The sequence below is a fragment of the Anomaloglossus baeobatrachus genome, chromosome 2, assembly GCF_048569485.1.
Source record: "Anomaloglossus baeobatrachus isolate aAnoBae1 chromosome 2, aAnoBae1.hap1, whole genome shotgun sequence".
NCBI classification, from domain to species: domain Eukaryota; kingdom Metazoa; phylum Chordata; class Amphibia; order Anura; family Aromobatidae; genus Anomaloglossus; species Anomaloglossus baeobatrachus.
In genome coordinates, this window is record NC_134354.1 from 548,965,417 (window position 1) to 548,991,008 (window position 25,592).

Here is a 25,592-nt window from a genome sequence, read left to right on the forward strand (position 1 = left end):
ATAAGACGAGGTTCGTCAATCTCTTCCTGGGTAGAAAGCATAGAGCGAGACAGGGCGTCTGCCTTGTTATTCTTACTCCCAGACAAATAGTTGATGGAGAAGTGAAAGCGGGAGAAAAACAAGGACCAGCGGGCTTGGCGAGGGTTCAGACGCTGAGCGGTTTGTAAGTACGTCAGATTCTTATGGTCTGTATAGACCTGGAAAGGATGTTTCGCTCCTTCCAGCAAGTGACGCCACTCCTCCAAGGCTAATCTCAAGGCGAGCAGTTCCCTATCCCCAATGGTATAGTTTCTCTCTGCCGGTGAAAAGGTTTTAGCAAAGAAGAAACACGGCCTTTTTCTACCTGCACCGTTCTTTTGATACAAGACCGCACCAGCACCCACTGAAGAGGCATCAACCTCTAAGAGGAAGGGCTTACTCTCATCGGGTCTTTGAAGAACGGGAGCAGTTGAAAAGTGTCTTTTTACTGCCTCAAAAGCCTGAGATGTCTCAGTAGACCAGGCTTTGGGATTAGCACCTTTCTTAGTCAAGGCCACCAAAGGGGCCACCAAAGTAGAAAAATGGGGTATGAACTGCCTGTAATAATTTATGAATCCTAAGAAGCGTTGCACCGCCTTCAAGGAATGAGGTTCGGACCATTGCAGGACAGCAGAGAGCTTCGCAGGATCCATAGCCAGACCCTCTTGTGAGATAATGTAACCCAAAAAAGGCAATGAGGACTGCTCGAATACACATTTCTCGAGTTTAGCAAACAATGAGTGCTCCCTTAAACGGGAAAGGACACGAACGACATCCTGACGATGAGTCTCCAGATCAGGAGAAAAAATCAGGATGTCGTCTAGATACACCACTACTGAGGATAACAGTAAATCCCTGAACACATCGTTTACGAAGTCCTGAAATACTGCGGGTGCATTACATAACCCAAAAGGCATGACGAGGTATTCATAGTGACCGTCTCGGGTGTTAAAAGCGGTCTTCCATTCGTCACCCTTTCGAATTCGTACCAAGTTATACGCACCCCGCAGATCCAACTTCGTAAAAACTTGAGCTCCTCTCAGTCTGTCAAAGAGCTCCGAAAATAAAGGTAATGGATATTTGTTCTTTATTGTGATTGCGTTGAGACCCCTGTAATCTATGCAGGGACGCAAATCACCCTCTTTCTTCCGAACAAAGAAAAACCCAGCTCCCGCGGGAGAGACAGACTTACGAATGAACCCCTTCTCTAAGCTCTCTCTTATATAGGTCGACATGGCCTCCGACTCAGGTATCGACAGGGGGTAAACCCTGCCTTTAGGTGGAACCGAACCTGGGATAAGGTCTATGGCACAGTCATACGGCCTATGGGGTGGAAGAACCTCAGCACCCTGTTTGGAGAACACGTCAGCGAAATCCAAATAGGGTGTAGGTATGGGAGAGAGATCAGTTGATGCAACCGCAACGACCTTAGGTGGTAAGGGAAGACATCGGGACTGACATTTCGAACCCCAACTAATAATGCTGTCAGACTCCCAGTCAATGTGAGGAGCATGAGTACGAAGCCATGGAAGACCCAGAAGGACGTCGTCTATACCCTCAGGCAAAACAAGAAAAGAAATCTCCTCTATGTGACCCTGAGACAGGGAAAGGCGCAAGGGAACTGTCCTCAATGTAATGGAGTCAGACAACATAGTTCCATTAACAACACGGACAGGAATAGGCGCCTCTAACATGATAGAGGGAATATTGTGTCCCTTTACAAATCCTGAGGACACAAAAATCCCGTCAGCTCCGGAATCCACAAAAGCCATAATAGGCCATGTATTCTCAGATAACGAGAGCTGACCTGGGATACAACACTTAGAGGGTGCAGAAGACGTCTCTAGTAACCCCCCTCTAATGGTTACTAGGCCAGGGAGTTTCCCTGACGACTAGGACACTTGTTGGCATAGTGCCCAGCCTGACGACATACGTAACATATAGGAGGACCAGACTTGCGTAGTCTGGAGAACGTATGACCTAACTCCATAGGAGTGGGAGATGTTTCAGATGCTGAGGAAGATGGTAGTGGACCCTCAACAACTGGAATAGCCCGATGCTTAGGGCGTGAGGAAGAGACCTCGAGTCTACGTTCCTTATGGCGTACATCGATCCTCGTTGCTACTGTGATCAAGTCCTCCAGAGAAGCAGGGACCTCACGAGTAGCAAGGGCATCCTTGACATAGCCTGCCAACCCTCTCCAGAAGATAGGAATCAACACCTTCTCTGGCCAATCTAGTTCTGCCACCAGAGTTCTAAAAGCAATGGCATAAGAACTAGTGGATAACGAACCCTGAGATAGATCTAACAGTCTCAGGGCCGCATCATGGGTAACCTGCGGACCCATGAATACCGCCTTAAGAGCATCAAGAAAGTCTTGATGTCTCAGAGTAACCACATCAGAGCGCTCCCATAGGGGAGTCGCCCATTCTAAGGCTTTGTCCTGAAGTAAGGAGATGATAAAGCCTACTCTGGACCTCTCCGTAGAGAAGCGAGAAGAGTTGACCTCTAGGTGTATCTGACACTGACTAATGAAACCACGACATGATCTGGCATCGCCAGAATATCTGTTTGGCAGAGCAAGTCGAGGATCATGTGCAGATGTCACCATGGTCTGAGGTTTATCCTCTATACTCTTGAGCCGTGACTCAAGTACTTGTATGTAACGGTGTAACTGCTGATATTCTGCCATAACTGCCAGACCCTAGGCTCAGTCCTAATGTTACGGGGGGCTGTCTGATAATAACCGAAAGGAGTATCAGACAGTCAGGGTCCACCGTGCAAAGACTTTGCTGCAGACTATGGCAGAGTGCAATACCTCTGTTAACTCACAGAAGGATATAATAAGTAAGTAAAGCAATTCCTCCCTTACTTGGAGGGTGTGTGGAATGATCTCTGTTAATAATCACAGAGACAAAGGCAATGTGTGCGAAATGGCACCTACCTAGGTCCGCTCTTCTAGTGGTGCAAAAGAGACGAACAGCAGCGTAAGCCGCACAAAGCTCCTACCTGCGTTCGCTCCACTAGTGTGCGAGGACACGAACCCCTAGATATGGCACCTGCCTAGGTCCGCTCTTCTAGTGGTGCAAAAGAGACGAACAGCAGCGTAAGCCGCACAAAGCTCCTACCTCTGTTCGCTCCCCTAGTGTGCGAGGATACGAACAACTGCCAGACGCAGTATAAGGAACGTTACCCTAGCGGCAACGTCCACCTACGAGTAGAATCACAAGGCCCAGCCAGACCATGTGCCTCAGGCACCTGCCTATGTCCGCTCCCCTAAGAGGTAAGGATACGGCCAGCAGCCGAAGCTGTAAGGTATAAGAACGCTACCCTGCCGGTAGCGCTCACCTAGCATAGACAGAGGAATGCCTAGAGGAACGCGCACAGAGCGTCTACTCATATGCATGAACCAAGAGGACTGAGCACCATGCGGCGTGTGTCAGGGTCTTATATAGACTCTGTGCCTCATCCAAGATGGAGGACACCAGAGCCAATCCGCTGCCAGAACGACAGGAGTGACGTCATGCTGGCCTATCACCGAGCAAGACGTCACAAGCACATGACCAGCGACCAATCGGCATAGAAGGTGTCAGAGACATGTGACCTCGTGTCAGCAATGATGTCACCCGCACATGTGCAATGGCTCCAAGATTGGACTTAGTCTCCGGCGCTCGCACATGTGCAGTAGCAAGAAATCTGGACTTAGTCTCCGGCGCTCGCACATGTGCAGTAGCAAGAAATCTGGACTTAGTCTCCAGCGCTCGCACATGTGCAGTAGCAAGAAATCTGGACTTAGTCTCCAGCGCTCGCACATGTGCAGTAGCAAGAAATCTGGACTTAGTCTCCAGCGCTCGCACATGTGCAGTAGCAAGAAATCTGTACATAGTCTCTAGTGCTCGCAGCAACCGTAACAGTGACATTGGGCCAGAATGGGGAACATTATTTTAGAGGTGATACGAGACTTTTTTTTTACTATGTGTCTAAAAATTAAAAGGTAGGTAGTTGCTGACAGAGGGACCAACCTAACTGTTGTACCTTGCACTGGCTCAGAGTGGTCATTGACGGCTCCTGTCAGCAGTTCAGCTGCTCCGCAACCCAGCTTTACTTCTTCCAAGCTGCTATGTTGATGTGTCGTGACTGCCGATTCAGTGGTTATTGAAAGCAGGCTGCCCAGAGTTAAGCAGTGGGGAGCCAGCTGCCAATCAACATAACGAGTGCAGTCACTTCCTGTCAATAGAGCAGAGCGACTAAGAAGCCATTCCAAGCACTAGCTGCCTGTTAGTTATTAGGCACAGGATTAAAAAAAATACTAAATAACCCCATTAAAGGATTGGACAAGGATGGGGCACATTACTAAAGAATGAAGATCAGGTGGGGACATTATTAAAGGATTGGGCCAGGATAAGGAACATTATTAAATAAAGGGCCCAGGATGGGGACCATTATTACAGGGAGGGGGTTAAAGGTGGGGGAATAATTACCTTGAGGGCCCAGGAAGAGATATTACTACAGAATGGGGCCAGGTTGGGGGACATTATTAAAGAGGCCAGGATAGAAGACTTTACTACAGGATGGGGACAATTATTACAGAATAAAGGACAAGTCCCTGTCCAAATTTTGCATCAGGTCCCATAACACTCTAGTTATGCTACTGTATGTCAGACACTTTATCTCACAACCAAGACAGAAAAATCATTTTTTGCTTAACTTTTGAAATTAGCAGCCCTCTTCAGACACAACATTAATGGTGTGTTAAGCACAAGCTGGGAGTGGAGATTCAGTGATTTAGTATCACACTATGAGTGGTGATCAAGGTACTTTTTAATTAGAAACACATCTGAACATTTATACTCCTTTTTTCAGCTCCATTAGAAAAGAGTAGAAATGGCTGTATGTCTACAATATCAAAATCAAAATATACAGGAAAAACTATTTAGAATTTCAGTAGTATCATAACTTATATAACTTACTCTTCAAGGCAAAGAGAAGATTCTGAGACAATACATCTTTATTTTTCTCAATTGCTCCGGAAATGTCATACGTTACCTGGGGGGAGAATCATGTGACAAGTAAAATATCAACTCTTCTTATTAACCCAAATACATTTGAGATAATTAGAGAAAAAGCAAATAATAATGTCAACATGTGCACTTTTCATACAATTATCCATGTTCATATAAACTATTCTTAAGGGAACAATTACAGTAGTGCCTTTTAGCAATGCTCATATGGAATTACCATTGCCTGTATCACTTAAAATGAGATTTTACATATTCCTTAATTTACTATTAATGATACCCTCAAAGAGATTTCATGGTTTCCTCCTGCACAAATCTTCATCGCTCATTCTAAAGTTTAAGCAGTTTAAATACATCTTTTGCGATACTCGTCAGTGTATATACAAAATTATACTCCCCCATCATGCACAGGGATACTGGGATAAATCATCAATATTTGATGGGTTGGAGTTCTAACACCCTCCCAGATGTGATCAATGTACAGAGCCGATACAGCACAGCGTCATCATTCACAGTGTAGTGGCTATTCTCGGGTACTGCAGCTCAGCTCCTTTTTGCTTCCAGTGGACCTGTTACCATGTGAAAAGAGGCCAGTTTTTGGTCATATTTTAATGCCACCAGTACTTTTTATACTTCTATCTCTCTCTCTTTTTCTTTTTTCAACTTGTAATATAATTTTATATATATATATATATATATATATATATACAGTTAGGTCCAGAAATATTTGGACAGTGACACAATTTTCGCGAGTTGGGCTCTGCATGCCACCACATTGGATTTGAAATGAAACCTCTACAACAGAATTCAAGTGCGGATTGTAACGTTTAATTTGAAGGTTTGAACAAAAATATCTGATAGAAATTGTAGGAATTGTACACATTTCTTTACAAACACTCCACATTTTAGGAGGTCAAAAGTAATTGGACAAATAAACCAAACCCAAACAAAATATTTTTATTTGCAATATTTTGTTGCGAATCCTTTGGAGGCCATCACTGCCTTAAGTCTGGAACCCATGGACATCACCAAACGCTGGGTTTCCTCCTTCTTAATGCTTTGCCAGGCCTTTACAGCCGCAGCCTTCAGGTCTTGCTTGTTTGTGGGTCTTTCCGTCTTAAGTCTGGATTTGAGCAACCCGACTGTTGATTTTGCTACTCCAAGCATGTCTACTATCTCTCTGATGGATTGTTTCTTTTTTTTCAGCCTCAGGATGTTCTGCTTCACCTCAATTGAGAGTTCCTTAAACCGCATGTTGTCTGGTCACAGCAACAGCTTCCAAATGCAAAACCACACACCTGTAATCAACACCCAGACCTTTTAACTACTTCATTGATTACAGGTTAACGAGGGAAACGCCTTCAGAGTTAATTGCAGCCCTTAGAGTCCCTTGTCCAATTACTTTTGGTCCCTTGAAAAAGAGGAGGCTATGCATTACAGAGCTATGATTCCTAAACCCTTTCTCCGATTTGGATGTGAAAACTCTCATATTGCAGCTGGGAGTGTGCAATTTCAGCCCATATTGTATATATATAATTGTATTTCTGAACAAGTTTTTGTAAACAGCTAAAATAACAAAACTTGTGTCACTGTCCAAATATTTCTGGACCTAACTGTATATATACATATACTATTTTATCCAGAGTTAATTTTATGGTCTTTAACAAGGAGGCGTGTATCATAGGATTCGCTGAATGTCTTAAGGCTTCTCTGCATTATTACCCTGTGAGCCATGCCACTTTGGTGAAGGACAACAAATTTACCAGTAAATAAAAAGGCCCCTATCTCTGAAAATGTATTATTGATTTAAAATTGGAAAAAATTATTAATTAGGCGAGTAGTGTGAATAAAATAAAATAAAAGACTGGTCACTTTTGGCCCAGTGACAGGTCCCCTTTTAATAAGACCTGGGCTGCAGCATTTGAAAATGGCCACTACATAATGAGGGGCACTGCAGCCAAATTTGAGATGCTGCCCCCTGACTGCTGGCCCCCTATGCTAGATTAGGAGGTGTCCCCCCCCTGGAAAGACACTGTTCAGCTACCCCCGCTCCTGTGGTATGACCTGCTCTTGCTCCGCCTACCGGATATACGTCACCGCGCTGGCCAGCTTCCGGTCTCTCTGTTCAAGGACCCGGACCTGTTTGGACGGCCGGTGTCGTGTACCCGCTCCGGGAAGCGGTAAGAGAGGTATCAGCAGGGAGGAAAGCGTTCTGCCCACGGCGCTTTAGCTGTGAGCGGCTCCCTTCCTGCTGAGGCACAAGCGACGTGTGCCGGCGAGCGGTGTTCTGAGGGAACTACCCGCCCGCCGGTCAGCTTATGCTTGCTGTCATTCACTAACCCCCTCCCCTCCCCTAGAATCAGCAGGGAGGGAAGCGTTCTGCCCACGGCGCTGTTAGCTGTGAGCGGTTTCCCTCCCTGCTGAGGCACAAGCGACATGTGCCGGCGAGCGGGGTTCTCTGGGAATTACCCGCCCGCCGGTCAGCTTGTGCTCGCCATCCATCACAAAACCCCCATCAGCAGGGAGGGAAGCATCCTGCTCGCGACGCTGTTAGTTGTGAGCTGCTCCCTCCCTGCTGAGGCTCAGGCTGGTGCCGGCGGGCGGCGTTCTGAGGGAACTGCCCGCCCGCCGGTCGGCTTGAGCCCGCCGCTAAGTTTAACCCCTTAACGACCCATCCATGACGTACTGGGTACGTCATGGATCGTGTGCCGTTAAGCCTCGCCCCCTGCCGCGGGCAGGAGGCGATCCGCACACATATCAGCTGTTTTTAACAGCTGACATGTGTGTCTGCTAGCCGCGGGTGGAATCGCTTCCACCCGCAGCTATTAACCCCTTACATCTCGCTGCCAAAATCTGGCAGCAAGATGTATATGTGCACCGCCATGACAGTTACTTACCCAGCCCCCACCGGAAGTCACGTGACATGACCACGTGACTTTCAGCGGTTGCCATGGTAGCACAGGGTCATGTGATGACGCCTGTAGCTAACATGACTCACTTCCTCTCAATGCCGGAATATAGCCGGCATTGAAAGTAAAGCACCAAATCTGCAGTTCTCAGCTCTGTAGCTGTGATCTGCAGATAGTGCAGAGCGATCGGATTGCTGATCACTATAGCCCCCTAGGGGGACTAGTAAAATAAAAAAAAAAAAACCCTAAAAGTTCAAATCACCCCCCTTTCACCCCATTGAAAATTAAAGGGTTAAAAAAAAAAAATAATAAAAAAAAAAATATACACATATTTGGTATCGCCGCGTTCAAAAATGTCCGATCAAAATATAAAATCAATTGATCTGATCAGTAAATGGCGTAGCAGCAAAAAAATTCCAAACGCCAAAATTACGGGGTGTTTTTTTTTTTTTGGTCGCCGCAAACTTTGCGCAAAATGCAATAACAGGCGATCAAAACGTAGCATCTCTGCAAAAAATGGTACCGTTAAAAACGTCAGGTCGAGACGCAAAAAATAAGCAGTCACTGAGCCATAGATCCAAAAACGAAAAATGAGAACGCTATGGGTTTTGGAAAATGGCGCAAAACGTGCGTCACTTTTTTTTTGGACAAGCTTGTGAATTTTTTTTTTTTAACCCATTAGATACAAGTAAACCTATACATGTTTGGTGTCTACAAACTCGCACTGACCTGAGGCATCACATAGATACATCAGTTTTACCATATAGTGAACACCGTGAATAAAATATCCCAAAAAGTATTGCATTTTTTTTTTGCCGTTTTCCAGTAAACTATATGGTAAAACCTATGGTTTCATTTAAAAGTACAACTCGTCCGAGCGTCGTGAGCGTCATAGTAGCAGGGTCACATGTGTAGAGCTAGATCCCCCTTTTCTTCAGACTAAGCTCCGGTGCGGTCCCGTGGCTGGATGAAGCGCATCTTGGCGTACATTGGCCTGGACAGCGAAGTTGCTGTTGGAATTGGGCAAGGAACATCCAGAGTCGGGCCACGTTTTTCCTGCATAATCTGGCAAGTACCATTATGTGGAAGTGTGGGGTGGAATAAGTGCCCCGGGGGAGGGGTCACGTGATGTCACCAGGCAACAGGTTTTCCTCCCAATTCAACATTCTGTAACTAAGTTATGTATGACCAACACCGTGGGTGTACTGAGGAAATCATACACCCTTTGTAAAAGCTGCTATAGTATCTGCCATTAATACCTCTTGCGGTTGGCATTCCACAGTCTGACTGCTTTAACTGTAAAGAACCCTTTCCTATTTAGCTGCGGAGGAGGAAGTCATGTTCCAGTCCTTTATATTGACCACACATGTATTTATTCATATAAATGAGATCTCCTCATCCTTTCCTTACAATAATCTAGTTGCCAATTATGTCCACCTAAATATTCTCTAAAAAAAAAAGAAAAAAAAAAAAAAAATATACGCAATTTTAGTTTTTGATCTTGGGTGCGTATAACTGGCAAGTGCTCTCCAATGTTTTATCAGACAGCAATCATTCTAATACTATAGAGGGTGCCAAGTAGCTTCATTATTTGAAGCACCTATTATGAATTAAAAAAAAGAAAAAGCCCCCCACCCTTTGGGTTTGTCTTTCGTTTTGGAAGGTTTTGCCGCATGGAAATAGGCTTTATCTGCTATTACTCATTGTATGGAGGTTTATCAGCTTTCGGCCCTGTGGATCCACAGGTATGAACCTCAACTTTGCGTGTAAGGTCATTTCCATTGCGGTCATTTTTTCCCAAGGCGCATTTGCTAGGCTGCCCAGTGCATGACTAAGCGGCTGTGTCACGTTACCCGGAATTGGCACACTGGTCCAACCCTAGGTGGGGAAAGATTAAACGTTATTTTTCCGCTACATGGAATTAGGCACCTGAAAAGGAGGACCTGATGGTGTAGCTGAATTTTACTTTAAGTTTCAACGGCTACATTCGCTTCAAGTGCAGGAACGGACAAATTGGTGTGTGGAGTATTTAACAGCAGCAGGTCCAGCTGTTTCGGGATGATTTTCAATACAACAGGGTTTTCACACACACAGAAAAAAAAAAAAAAGTAGGCTTGGCCTAGGGGCCATGTTTCGAGAAACCTACCCCCTGGCTGCAACTTTCCCCCAAGTAGGTTGCAGTTGGAAAAGGGGGTGGTTGAAGACTCCAAAAAAGTGGTATGACCAGTTGGTTTACCAAGTCTGGGGGAAAAACCATCTAACCACCTGTCTACAACTTCCCTCATCAGTAAGTGGGCTGATTAGGCTTTTTGGTGTTTAGAATGCACATCAGTCAACGAAAGGTTAAAGTCATAACAGGTATCCGGTTGTCGTGATAGCATTGTTTTACACCTTATTGCATTTCCAATCCCAGGTATTCCCGTTAACTCCATCTGCTGGCAGGATCAAGGGTTTGATTTCTTAAATTCGTAGTGGGATGCCCAGTAAAACGAGGCCGATGACCCGGCCTCCCGTTACAACACAGACATGACGGGCCTATGGTAAGGTATGCAGCGAGTGGGGTTTACCAGGTGGGTGAAGAGCACGATGATTTTCAAGCAATCCCTTGTTAATATACAACCGGCAGTATTTAGAGATTCTACATCACCAACGGGCACCGTTTTTTCCTGTTGCGAGCAAACTGGTACTGGGTTTTGCAGTAGTATAGTCACATAGGTTGAAGAAAGACTTAGGTCTATCTAGTCAAGCGTTTTCTTCCCTCGCAGTTTTGGGGACCTTTTTCCCCAACCCCTGGTGGGTATGCTCGAGGGTGTTAGTGATGGCCCTTAGACGAGGGGCGACGGGGAGCATTATTTAACCACAAAGATTTTTTCCCATATTTAGCGTACAGTTTTGGCGGTAATTCGGTGGTGGCTGTTTATTTTGGGTTCTCCAGCTGCAGGATCTGGGTTGTTATCCCCACCCCCACCCCCCCAGATCCAGGGAGCTCCTGAGGCGTTGGGTGCAAGTGTGTATGAGCGTGGTTTCAATGGGATGGGGGTTGGCAATGCAAATGCATTTTTGAGGGACGTTTGTACAGAGTTTGTTTTAAAAACAGTCCACCAGTAGACGCGCAAGAGGCTACTGACTGTCATATAGGCTTGCCTAACTTTACATATGTTCCAGATTTGTGTATTTTATTAATAATAATAAAAATAAAAAAAAAAAAAAAAAGTACGTGGGGTTTTGCCAAATCCACCCCAGAGAGAAGAGGGTCTGCTGGTTATGAGAATTTTGCTGGTTATGAGAATTTTCCTTTCTGACAATGTTTTTCTTTTCAGATGTAAGTCAGCCTAATGTCCGAGCTTAGGTCATGCCGATACTTCTCGGGCCGGGGTTAAAAGGTGATCCTCGCCCTGGCGGTCGGTCCTTTGTTTCCATTGACCTGGATGGTAATTGGAGAAGTTGCCGGGGGCTGGTTTAGCTGAGGGCGCTACCTGAGGTGTTCAGGATTGGTGAGCTGCCTTCCACAGTTGACTTGGCGACCCAAGTAAGCGTCACAGATGTGGTCTCCTGCCATATAGCAGCGCTCCGCCCCGTACCCTCATGCGGTCAGAGATGTACAATTTTCCCTGTTATTTTCCGAAGTTAAGATGGGCAGCCAGAGGTGATTTTCAGCTCATATGGGAACGTATCTTAAGGAAGGATGTGTTATGGAGCTGTCCTTGGCACACGGGCAACCAGTGCCTACCTAAGTTGATTCTGTAAACTATTAAAAAAAAAAAAAAAAGTTGTTGGTGGGGTACCGCCAGCTGGAAGGTATTAACTTGGCCTTCCTTAGGAGGAAGCGGGTACATCTTAAATGATGCTGTTTCGGATATGTTGGTAGTGGGAATGTGCGAGGAGGTGGCTCAGGTACGGTGGTTTTTGGGGGGGGTCGCAGCTTGCTAGCGCTGTGCTGCTCCTTGGCGGAAGGGGTAGGAAAAGTGGTGGTGAAATACCCGCGCCGGACGGCCGGTGGCGGAAAATTTCCCAAAACCCCGTGGTGTTGGCTGGTAATGCCTAATTTAAAAGCTGTGACCAAAAATGTATGCCAAAGGAAAAGATGAGTGTTTTTTCCCTATGCCTCTCCAAAATTGAATAAGTGAAAATAAAAGCAATTTAACTTATAAAGAACGGTGTGGTGTCTTTCTAGGGGGGAAAAAGTGGTGTTTGGGTCCTGGCAGTCTGAGGGGCACTGCAGCCAAATTTGAGATGCTGCCCCCTGACTGCTGGCCCCCTATGCTAGATTAGGAGGTGTCCCCCCCCTGGAAAGACACTGTTCAGCTACCCCCGCTCCTGTGGTATGACCTGCTCTTGCCCCGCCTCCCTGATATAGGTTACCGCGCTGGCCAGCTTCCAGTCTCTCTGTTCAAGGACCTGGACCTGTTTTCCGCCCTCCCTCTCCTTGGTTTTTATGAGATTTGTCGTATTTCTCTGTGTGAAGTCGCAGCAGCGGAAGGGGTAGGAAAAGTGGTGGTGAAATACCCGCGCCGGACGGCCGGTGGCGGAAAATTTCCCAAAACTCCGTGGTGTTGGCTGGTAATGCCTAATTTAAAAGCTGCGACCAAAAATTTATGCCAAAGGAAAAGATGAGTGTTTTTTCCCTATGCCTCTCCAAAATTGAATAAGTGAAAATAAAAGCAATTTAACTTATAAAGAACGGTGTGGTGTCTTTCTAGGGGGGGAAAAGTGGTGTTTGGGTCCTGGCAGTCTGCACGGAGCTGTGCTGTCCCGGCTATGTACATTGTTCACTTTGGGTCACCATTGGAGTTGCAAACAGTTGACCTGGCAGAATACACTGCAATTAAAGATTATTTCTCCTGCCATGACTGTCACAGCTAATACTTTTAGTCAATGTAAAACAACCATTCTGCAGAATCAATTAGTGTTGGTCCAACATCTGGTACTCAAATCAATCTATCTTTGATAACATCTTACTGCTTCAGAATTCTTGCCTATTATTGACTACAAGTTTTCTCTAAATAGACATGTCAGTAGAAATGGAGGGTTCTTTATTGTGTATTCTTTCTGTGATTTTGATGAATACTGAACTCCCATTTATACTTTGCAAAACACCTCTGCAAACTTGAAAACTGACCCCTCTGCGGTCAGTATCATGGCAGTGTAAATGAATGGGCAGTACACAATGTCTGCTTTCAAGCACGTGCAGATGTTGTTTAAAAAAATATGTTTACAGTAATTGTTTTCCTTTTGGTTAAATAATCCTTTAACTAATATACTGTATTTGTATAATTGGAAAATTGTTATGTTGTACAAATTTTATGTTGAAGTATTATATTTACTAATTAGATGTACTAATTGGGCTCAAAAATAGCATTGTTATTTGGATTCCCTCAAGTCTAAAGCCCCCGTCACACATAGCGAGATCGCTAGCGAGATCGCTGAAACGTCACAGGTTTTGTGACATATCAGCGACCTCGCCAGCGATATCGCTGTGTGTGACAAGCAGCAACGAGCGGGCCCCTGCTGCGAGGTCGCTGATTGTGAAACAACGATCAGGACCATCTTTTGCTGTCTGGTCTCCCGCTGTGCAGCACGCATCAGCGTGTTTGACAGCAGGAGACCAACGAGCGCCGGTTCTGAGTCTGTAGGGAGCCGTTGTTACATGGGTCGCTGGTGGCTGATGGCTGGTGGCTGATCGCTGTGTAGATCTGTCTGATTGACCCTAAGGCGGGCTTTGCACACTATGACATCGCAGGTGCGATGTCGGTGGGGTCAAATTGAAAATGACGCACTTCCGGCATCTCATGCGACATCGTAGTGTGTAAAGGCTCGATGATACGATTAACGAGCGCAAAAGCGTCGTAATCGTATCATCGGTGCAGCGTCGGCGTAATCCATAATTACGCTGACGCGACAGTCCGATGTTGTTCCTCGCTCCTGCGGCAGCACACATCGCTGTGTGTGAAGCCGCAGGAGCAAGGAACATCTCCTACCGGCATCACTGCGACTTCCGTAGGATCTGCGGAAGGAAGGAGGTGGGCGGGATGTTTACATCCTGCTCATCTCCGCCCCTCCGCTCCTATTGGCCGCCTGCCGTGTGACGTCGCAGTGACGCCGCACGACCCGCCCCCTTAACAAGGAGGCGGGTCGCCGGCCAGAGCGACAGTCGCAGGACAGGTGAGTCCATGTGAAGCTGCCATAGCGATAATGTTCGCTACGGCAGCTATCACAAGGATATCGCTGCTGCGACGGGGGCGGGGACTATCACGCTCGGCATCGCAGCATCGGCCTGCGATGTCGCAGCGTGCAAAGTACCCCTAAGGCTACGTGTCCACAATGAGTTTTTATCATGTTTTTGATGCTGCATATTTTTGCTGAAAATACATAATTCAAGCAAAGTGGGTGGGTTTTAGAGAATTTCATGCTCACTGTGCTTCTTTTCTAAGCTGTGTAAAATCCCCAATTCGCACCATGAAAATTTCTCTTACGGGTATGCTGAGTTTTCTGTGCGGAATTTCCCCATAGGCTTGTATTAGATGCTGAAAATCCATAGGTAAAAAACACACATGCATCTTTAGTGCATTCAACTACGGAAATGCATCTGTACTCTAAGGCTATGTGCCCACGGGAGCTTGCTTCTGCGGATTTTGCCACGGAAAACCTGCGGATTTATCTGGATTTTTCAGATAAATCTGCAGGTTTCAGCAAGTACAGACACTCCCCATTTTACCCTATGGGACATGGGGAGTGTCTGTGTCCACGCTGCGGTATGTCTGTGTCCACGCTGCGGTATGTGCGGATGTCCCGCAGTCTCACATAACTGCATGTCAATTATTCCTGCGGATTTACCTGCGGAAATGTGCCTTGGTCCCATACTTACCTGCCTTCCTGAGTCACTTTCCCTCGGTGCACAGGAGCGCGGTGAAGCTAGGAGCAGGAAGGAGGAGGTGGGCAGGGCCTGAACGAGCTCCAGTCATGTGACAGCCAGAGCAAGTTCAGGCCCGCCCACCTTCTCCTGCACAGTGCAGACGCTGACAGACGCCTGAAAGGGAACTGCTGCATGATGGAGGTAAGTATAAACTCCCCGATCACTCAGCACTTGTTCTGCATTGAGGATGCAGTGCCGAAGCCATGGTACTGTATCCTCAATGTAGAATGCCCGCAGCATATCCGCAGGACATTCCACAATAAGACCGCATCATTGAAACAGACAAAGATGTGTTGCGGTTTTCTGGGAGCTCCTGCGGAATGTCCTGCGGATATAACCGAAGGACACTTTCCCCGTGGGCACAAAGCCTAACACACAATGGAAAAAACGCAAGTAAACTAAGGTGCAGAAATTCTACATCAAAAACTCAACAAGCAATGATGGGGAATATAGCCTTACAAATACATTTGTTCTTCTTTTGCCTAGATGTCACCATACATCAGTTCTATAATTTTTAGTGCTCACACATTTGTTTTAAAATTGTATTAGAGCCATTTAAAAAAAAAAAAAAGGCAACACAAATTTCAGTTTATGTAGCCTAACTTGTTTAAAAAAATGTAAAGATAAATGTAAGGTTATGATAACAAATCACTGTAATCCCTGCTAAAAAAAACCACATATATTTTCTCTATTCGGCTTGAAGATAGTCCGATAATGATATATTGATAAAATCCAGCATATCTTAAATGGTCACAGTGTGGATGGATTTGAAATGAAGACAAGTGTATGAAGGCAGCCAATAACTATTCCTTATTTTATCTCAGTTAGCATGTCTTAGATTATTTATGAATGTAGGGAAGACATTCTAAAAGGGATATATGAAGGTCACCGCATAACAGGACCATAGTGACCTGTCAAAGCAGTTTTTTCTTTTACTTCTACAAACAACCAGTTTTAACTTTGAAGCACACAACTTACATCTAGAAATGCTCTTGTAAAGAAACTGTTTATTTTTTTGTCTTACTGAGGTAAGCTAAGATTGCCATCGACATTTAAAGAGGATTTCCACCAATTTTATTTATTATTAAAATATATTATTTTAAATGGGTCCACCAAGTTAATCCAATAATTTTTTATCAGTCGTTTGGTAATTCCCTGCCATTCCTCTAGAACTGACAGATGAACTAAAGTGGGGAGACAAAAGGGCGCAATAGGGTCTTACCCGATATAACATATGATGTTAGAGAAGGTACAGTAACACTCACCTGGTGGGGTTGTGCCAGTCACAACTCCTTCAAAGGCATGTGAGTGTCCGCGTGGTTCAAGCAGCGGCCCCGTAGGCACGATATAAATATAATGGTGGACAGAAGAAAACGGGTATATGCCGCGCTTAAAAACCACTGAGTTGGAAGTAATATAATATTTCTCTTTTATTTACAGCATTCCTACGCGTTTCAGAGACAACAGACCGTCTCCTTCTTCAGGGAAAAAAGAAATCATACAGACAATCAAAGGCTGACATCTTATAAAGGGCTTTATAGAGCTTTATAAGATGTCAGCCTTTGATTGTCTGTATGATTTCTTTTTTCCCTGAAGAAGGAGACGGTCTGTTGTCTCTGAAACGCGTAGGAATGCTGTAAATAAAAGAGAAATATTATATTACTTCCAACTCAGTGGTTTTTAAGTGCGGCATATACCCGTTTTCTTCTGTCCACCATTATATTTATTCCTCTAGAACTGTTGCCCAAACTCCCTGCCAGTCTTCTGGGCTCATATTTAGAAATAAAAAAAAAAATTGTGGACATCGCCTTTAATAACATACTTGATATTATTTTATGGCTACTCACTTTTAAACATCTTTGGACAGCCTGAGGCTTGCCATGTAGATTAGATATACGGTATATCAACTGATTCCCCATAATTTGGCAGGAGTATACAACCATTCATTGTGTAGGGGTCCTCACAACTTTCTTCTGCTAGTTTGGCAAAATGTAGAAGTTGCATATCAACAACTCATTCTTTTGTTTTTGAATAGATTTTTTTTCTCTGGAGATAAGCAGTGTCAGAGGAGAAATTACAAGAAGAGCCGAGTTAGCTGCTGACAGACTCAATCGGCAATGGCTAACTCCCCTCTTCCTGCAATTTCTCCACTGACACTGCTTATCTGCAAAGAAAAAATAGCAGATAAGTCAAAACAATTAAACCAGTCAGATATTTTCATCTTCTAAAGGCAAATGTCAGGGGAGTGTCCATTAGACCCCAGAGCAGTGTTACCCAACTCAAGTCCTCAAGAGGCACTAACAGAGCATGTTTTCCGGATTTCCTTATTGCTCAGGTGATATTGCTCCACATGGGAAACCTGAGCAATGCTAAGGAAATCCTGAAAACATGACCTGTTTGTGGCTCTTGAGGACTGGAGTTGGGGAACACTGCCCTAGAGACATTAGGTTGTTAAAGCCAGTGCAATATGGCAACAGAAATCTAAAAACTATCATCAACTTCATTTGAAAAGTCTTCATGGAAAACTCTATCTTAAAATAAAAAAAACTTGATTGATTTGTGTAACAATGATTCTTAGAGTAAAGAGAATGTATGCATAAATTAGCCTCACAGTGCGTGCTGGCTCAGTAGTTGGCATTGCTATCCTGAGGTCCAAAGCTCAATCCAACCAAGTACAGTGGCTTCACTAAAGGGGTTTCCTCCAAAACAAAGTTAATTTTACTCAATAGATCTTGGAATAATAATAAGTCCCACAATAGGATGTGTTTAAAAAAACATTACTTTGCTGAGATAATCTTATATATGTGCGCCTCCTATGTACTATGTATTGCTCATGTCTGACTGTACAGGGACATAGTCTAATCACATCACATCTCCTTGGTCGAGAAGGAAGCAAAAAATAGTATAAAGTCAATACAGCAGGGGATCGCAGCTGTTGCTTTCTGTGAGGCAAAACATTCTCCTGCTTGTTTAAAAACATTTTACCTCACAGAAAGAATCACCTGAGATCCAATGCTCTCTTTTACTTCCTCCCCTGTCCAGGAGATGTGGTATGGGCTGACTATGTCCCTGTTCAATCAGACACGGCCATTACACAGTCCATAACATGGGCAAATTTATGAGATTATCTCAGCACAGGAACTTTTTTTTAACACATCCAATTGTGGAACTTATTTTTATTCTAAGATCTACCATATTGTTTAAAAAGCACTTTGTTCTTGAGACAACTTTAAGTTTGTAAATTTTCAATTTGTTTGCTTGGGTTTCTCATGAGTACTTTTGCTATACTCCCACATTTTTAAAAACATCCAAATGGGTTAGAAGAAAATTATCTTGAGTAAACATGTGTGAGATAAATAAATTAGATTGTTAGCCCCTTTGGGACTGTGATTGAGATGCAGTTGATAAATCCCTCAGAGTTACGTAAGCAGCTAATAAAATAAGTTATTTATGTTAGACATCTTTTAAATGTTCTATTCTCTTAAGGAATTCAGGGAGTATACAAATATTTTCTGCATTTCCAAAACATATAACTGTGATAACATCATATTAGCCCTGGCTTAGTCGTTTTCGCATGTCGTTGACCAATGCCTCCAGTGTATTCTAAGAAATACTTAAAAATAACTTAGCTGCGAAGCAAAGACAAAGACAAGGTTGAACAGCACGAGTCTGGAATGTACCTCGTGATTGTCACAAGGATCCAAGAAATATTAATTAACAGTGCATGTGAAAGAAAACAATAACTCCGGAGTCCGACATTTGCTGGAAGTTAAAGTAAAACTACTGTGAAAACTATTCATGTGCCTATTCTAAAAGAATTTTAAATTGGAAAATAACTTTACACACCATGCATATGATTAGTTATTTCTAAGAATTTTTAATTCATTAGCTTAATATAATTGTTAAGGCATGTTCGTAACAAATCCTTGTGTTTGTATATAATTTTAGAATCAGACACAGCCATTTTTGGCAGCAAGATAGTCTGCATTGCCCTTGATATCAAATAGCACCCTGCCTAAAAAGTGCCAACACACGCTGTAAATCAGGTGGCTGCCACAGGTATGACATGGTAACCAGGGGTAAGGCCACCTGGATTGGCCCTCAGAGTAGGGGCCCCAAACTGTCCCTGATTATAAGGGTAGGCTCTATGGTTGCCATGCCTGGACCACCAACGTGACCCTGACTCCTGATTAGCCCTGGTCTAACACCCTCCCCCAGGCCCCGGGGAAGGCTGGTACTGGAAAAAAAAATCCCACAAGTACTGACAGACAGGGGAAAACCAAAGCTCAAACACACTGCAAGCACGCACAGGGGAAACGACAATATGTGCTCAGGGAGAAATAAAGTACAGGGAGGTAATAAACAAACAACAAGGATATTTGCACAGCACCCCATATAGCATACAACCGTTCACCATCTACTGGGTCATCACTCAACAAGACCGATAACACTGGAGCAGATCAAGATCATGTGAGGCTGGGTTCCACCATCTTTTAAAAGGCGGGGGTGGCTGTGATAGGACTTCAACAACCTGTGACCCCCAGCAGCCATTCAACAGCGAGCAGGAATTAACTCCTGCTAAACCAAAGAGCAGAGAGCACAAAACAGTTGACGCTCAACTCTGGCTGACCAACTAAGACGCATCAGGTTGCCTGCCAGACTCTGCAATGTGAATAGAGTCTGGAGTCACCATGACAGTGGCTGAATGCTCATTTTGTTAATGGTTATCTCTTTCGACTCCCCCACACATGAATGCTGGATAACTAATCATGTGTTCTCAATGGGCAGGGTGGAGTATACTTGAATAACAAAAGAATGGAGCAGTTACATTTGAACCACTGGATCCTTATCTCCCTTACACCAACAGTAGGATGAGAATCGGGAGGCCCCAAAAACATTAAATATTCATCCGATCTCACAACAGCTGCCAACATCTGCCAACTTTTATCAAAAGGATTTTTCACATTTCCTTTCGTTCGAATACAAAATGAATCCTTTATTCATTATGAAAGTGAGCCATGATGCTAGTGTAAATAGAAATAATTAGTATAATCTTAAAAGGGTCATCTGGTCACAAGATAGTCATGACTTTTCCTTAGAATAGGTTGCCAATATCAGATTGGCATAGGTTTCATACAAGATACTCCTAAGATCAGGTGTTATAGGCTCCAGAGACGATCAAATGTATATGAATCGAACAGAGAGCAGCACTGTGCAGCTTCATTAAATGTGTCGCAACAGCTGCTCAGTATGGCAGAGCAGCTCATATTCTGTATTCTTTTAAATAGATGTTCTGCGGTACCTGGCAGCGCTGTAGCTTTGTGTAATGTCTTTACATCTGTCTCCTATAGGACCTTACTACTACTAATTCTTGGGTTTAAAAGGGTGTTCACTCCTCACCGATCTGATATTGATGACCTATCCTTAGGAGAGGTTATCAATATATTGTGACTGGATAAACCGTTTAAAAAAGAAAAGGAAATATTTGTACAGTATACACCGTGTGCAGAATTATTAGGCAAGTTGTATCTTAGAGGATTTTTTTTATTATTGATCAACAACTATGTTCTCAATCAACCAAAAAGACTCATAAATATCAAAGCTTAATATTTTTGGAAGTTGGGGTGTTTTTTTTTAGATTTGGCTATCTTAGGAGGATATCTGTTTGTGCAGGTAACTATTACTGTGCAGAATTATTAGGCAACTTAATAAAAACCAAATATATGTCACTTGTTTATATACTAGGTAAACCAATATAACTGCACAAAATTTAGAAATAAACATTTCTGACATGCAAAAACAAAACCCCCAAAAAATTAGTGACCAATATAGCCACCTTTCTTTATGATGACACTCAACATCCTACAATCTATAGATTCTGTCAGTTGCTTGATCTGTTTACGAACAACATTGCGTGCAGCAGCCACCACAGTCTCCCAGACACTGTTCCGAGAGGTGTACTGTTTTCCCTCCCTGTAGATGTCACATTTTATGAGAAACCACAGGTTCTCTATGGGGTTCAGATCAAGTGAACAAGGGGGCCATGTCATTATTTTTTCATGTTTTAGACCTTTTACTGGCCAGCCACGCTGTGGAGTACTTGGATGCATGTGATGGAGCATTGTCCTACATGAAAATCATGTTTTTCTTGAACGATATCAACTTCTTCCTGTAAAACTACTTGAAGAAGTTGTCTTCCAGAAACTGGCAGTAGGTCTGGGACTTGAGCTTTACTCCATCCTCAACCCCAAAAGGTCCACAAGTTTATCTTTGATGATATCAGCCCATACCAGTACCCCATCTCCACCTTGCTGGCATCTGAGTCGGAGTGGAGCTCTCTGCCCTTTACTGATCCAGGCTCTGGCCCATCAAGAGTCACTCTCATTTCATCAGCCCATAAAACCTTTGAAAAATCAGTCTTAAGATATTTCTTGGCCCAGTTTTGATGTTTTATCTTATGTTTCTTGTTCAAAGGTGGTCATTATTTCAGCCTTCCTTACCTTGGCCATGTCCCTGAGTATGGCACACCTTCTGCTTTTTTGATACACCAGTAACGTTGTGTTACGTCACCATCGGAGTCCGCTCCAGTGACTTCTGCTCCAATCGCCAGGCAACGCCACGTTCCTGCCGTGGATGGTGCTGGTGATGGGAGAGGAGTCGATGCCAGCGGCACCGGTGGGCGCAGGCTCCAATCATCCACTGGGCTGGATTATCTTGGGATCTGCAGTACCACTGGCTGACTGTGGGTGGCGTGTATCTTCCAGCTGAAGTTGCCAGCTTTCAGCTATAGCCAATGGGAAGACACCACACCCTTCTTAGCTCCCCTCCTGTCTGCTCACCTCTGCCAGAGATAGTTCTGATTTCCTGGCTCCTGGTCTGCCCTATTCTGTTTTGTGATTCCTGTGTGCTGACTTCTGCGTGTTTTATGACTACCCTTCTGCCTGCTGTTTTTGTACCTCGCTGCCCGATCCGGATTTGACCTCTGGTACGTTTTCTGATTACGTCTTTGTCTGCCGATTCTGTCCCTGTTCTGCTATTCCTGGTTTGACCCTGCCTGACGACTACTCTCATCGGACTGCAGCCTTCCACAGGTAGTGATCTCCAGGACCCTGTGTAATTCCAAATCCCTGTATAGGGGTTAAAGGGTTTCAGGGTTCTGGGGGTCCTGCTTGGTGAGTTGCTTCCCTCTAGTCTGTCCATTACATCCTACCTGAGTCTGTTGATCCAGGCAGGCGTTACACATTGCAGCTCTGAAATATGGCCAAACTGGTTGCAAATAGCATCTTCACGTTTGATTTTCCTCAATTCATGGGCAGTTATTTTGAGTCTTATTTGCCCAACACACTTTTTGCGACACTGTTGGCTATTTGCTAGGAAAAGCTTGATTGTTCGGTGATCACGCTTCAAAAGTTTTGCAATTTCAAGACTGCTGCATCCCTCTGCAAGACATTTCACAATTTTAGACTTTTCAGAGCCCGTCAAATCTTTCTTCTGACCCATTTTGCCAAAGGAAAGGAAGTTGCCTAATAATTAACCACACCTTATATAGGCTGTTGATGTCATTACACCACACCCCTCCTCATTACAGAGATGCACATCACCTGATTTACTTAATTGGTAGTTGGCTCTTAAGCCTATACAACTTGGAGTAGGACAACATGTATAAAAAGTATCATGTGATCAAAATACTCATTTGCCTAATAATTCTGCACACAGTGTATAGAATAGTCTAACAGAGAAATAGGCCTTATTGCTAATATCACCCATTCAGATCTCAGCTTCTATTAATAAAACTTCATGGGAAAATAAAAATAGAACTATGAATGGTTATTAATGGCAACAAGGATATATTTTCTGTCAGTTGTTTATTACTGTCATTTGCATGTGCTATTGTATATCATATCACTCCAAAGACATACAGATAGGGACTCTAGATTGTGAGCCCCAATGGGGACAGTGTTGCAAATGTATGTAAAGCGCTGTGGAATTAATAGCGCTATATAAATGAATAAAATTATTATTATTATTATTATTATAAATAAGCTGTAGTATTTTGGGGAATGTGCAAGATTCTTCAAACCTCACCTTCTTAGTGGCTTGATTACAAGCAACTCACAAATCTAGCTGGCAGTACTAGTAATAGATGAGAAAGAATTACTGATCCAGTAAGGATGATGACTCAATTTTCCTGGTATATTGAGTATCTACACAAATTTAATATTTTAAAGGCAACTAGATTGCATTAAATAGTGGCATCATGGTAAAGCTCCAGCTAGTTGTGTAGCTAGAGAGGTAGACTAGGGCTTTGCGTACTATTTTGGTTGTGGAACACATTTTGCAGATCATCAAAAAAGAAATAAAAAAATTTCATATTTGAGCCCATTGTGTGCTGGAGTTATCCTTTTCTATAGTGGCGTAACTAGAGTCTGATGGGCTCTGATGCAAAATTTTGGCCTTTAGCCCCCCCAACCATTCTGGTAAAAATGTTTCCCATCCTGGTAAATATGTTCCCCATTCTGGTATACTTGTTCCCCATGCAGGTGTATATGTTCCCAATCCTGGTATATATGTCATTACTCATTATCCTAATATATTCATCCCCATCTTGGTATATACAGTATGTTTCCTATCCTAGTATATATGTTCCCATCCTGGTATATATATGTCCTCATCCTGGCATATCCTGGGCCCATTCTGGTATGCATGTCCCCCATCCTGGTATATATGTTCCCCATCCTGGTATATATGTCCCCATCCTGGTATATATGTCACCATACTGGCATATATGTTCCATATCCAGGTATATATGTCCCCATACTGGGCCACATTCTGGTATATATGTTCCCCATCCTAGTATATATGTTCCCCATCCTGGTGTATATGTTCCCCATCCTGGTACACATGTCTCCATCCTGTTATATATGTCTCTCATCTTGGGCCTATCTTGGTATATATGTCCCTCATCCTGGTATATATGTCTTCATCCTGGTTCCATCCTGGTATATATTTCCTTATACTGGGCCCCTTCCTGGTTTATATAGTCCCTATTCTTTCTGTAATGCATAAAAAAACTAAAAACATTCTGCTCACCGCCATCCAGTTCCACACCATGCAGCTTCCTTTGTAGCCAGTGTACAGTGGCCAGCATCTGACATCAGCGTGAGTGCTATGACAGTAACCTCATGTGGCCCCCTAGTCACAATACCACTTACGTCAGCTGCCAACCATTTTTTTACCTACAGTGTCTATTGCAGTGCAGGGACCCGACAGGTATTTGTGCTGTAACGCATTTAGGTTGTATGTGTGCCCAGCAAGCGCTATGGTCGGTGGGCCTCCAGGACCCCCGGTCACGGTTGCAACCTGGGCGACTGTCGTTGCCATCTTTCTGCATTATGAAATTAGTGGCAAGTTCAGTGCTAGAGACTCTCATTGCTATGAAAGACTCTTTATATTAGACCTCTTTCACACGTCCACGTAAAACACACACGTTTCATGGTCCATGGTGAAGGTGCATATGTGTGTGCATGTGCCAAAGTGTGTTCTTCGCGTGTTGTCCCTGTGCTATCCATGTGACATCCGGATAGCACATGGACAGCATGAACTGGTATACTTACCTAGTTCTAGCACTGCTGTCTCTCGCGCTGCTGTTACTTGTGGGTCTGCAGTAAGTGCAGTGAATCTGCATTCAGCATATTGAACAGGTCCATAAGCAACAGCAAAGGCAGAGACAGCAGCACTGTAGACAGGTAAGTATAAAAATTATTTATTTTTATGTGACACATGTTTTCTCTGACATGTGTCACACTGATGTAACACGGATTGCATCAGTGTGTGATCTGTGTGACATCCATGTTGCCAGAGAAAAACGGATGTGGCGCCAAGTGGAGCATATGAACACATGTGTGAAAACATAGATATGTGCGAAAACTCATTGAATGTTATGGGTTTATGTGTGTTTCTCTGGTACTTATGAAAATGGACATCACACATACCAAAAACACGGATGTGTGAAGGAAGTCTTAAATGTAGTTTCCTTTCCTTTGGTGAGAAAGGGGTTAATGTCAGTTTCTCCTTGCCAGCATATTTCTCATTACCTCTACTCAGGTGCTTCCGATTTGGGACCACTCCCATTCCCTATATATACCCTTTTCTTCCACTTAAGGCTATTCTGAATCCATTTGGAAGCTAGACCTTGAAATTGAACCATTTTTGAAGTAGCTGTGTAGGCTCCAGACCTGGTTCTGACTGCAACCGAGAGTTGGACCTTATCTTTTGTTGTTATTCCCAGTTTGTCTTTACTTTCCCTGATGTTTTATTAGTGCAGTGGTGAGGCTAGCATTCCTCACCTGCCAACTCACTAGCCAGGGCTATGGGTCTGCCAGGATCTCAGGTATCCTGTTCATCGACAGGTGTGGAACCTGCATAGGGACTGGCTAGAAGTGTAGGGTACTCCTGCAGGTGAGTGCAGGAGGTGTACTACCTTCCCCTTCACTAGCGCTAGGGCCCACCATTATTATAGTGTCCCCGGTGTACCCCTTGTTTTGTTGTGTGTTGCGCCATACGCCTGACTTCCCCTAGTCACATTGTGACAAAGACCATGATCATTATGCCCCTGGCTGAAGCTATCTATACAAACCAGCAGGTCTGTATGTTTGCATAAAGTAAGTCTACTCTCATATTAAATGTAGAGATCAGAAGAATTCTCCAGTACATATGGAGAACATAGTGTCTGAG

General features: G+C 44.0%; 1 protein-coding gene across 2 annotated transcripts in view; it reads right to left on the reverse strand.

Annotated features, from left to right (window-relative positions):
• MYO16 (myosin XVI) overlaps nt 1-25,592 on the reverse strand; it is a 926,147-nt gene that overhangs the window by 219,507 nt on the left and 681,048 nt on the right. For both annotated transcript variants that reach the window (XM_075336677.1, XM_075336676.1), the window contains exon 24: nt 4,989-5,064. In XM_075336677.1, the coding sequence (XP_075192792.1) occupies nt 4,989-5,064 (76 nt within the window). The remainder of the gene's footprint in view (nt 1-4,988; nt 5,065-25,592) is intronic.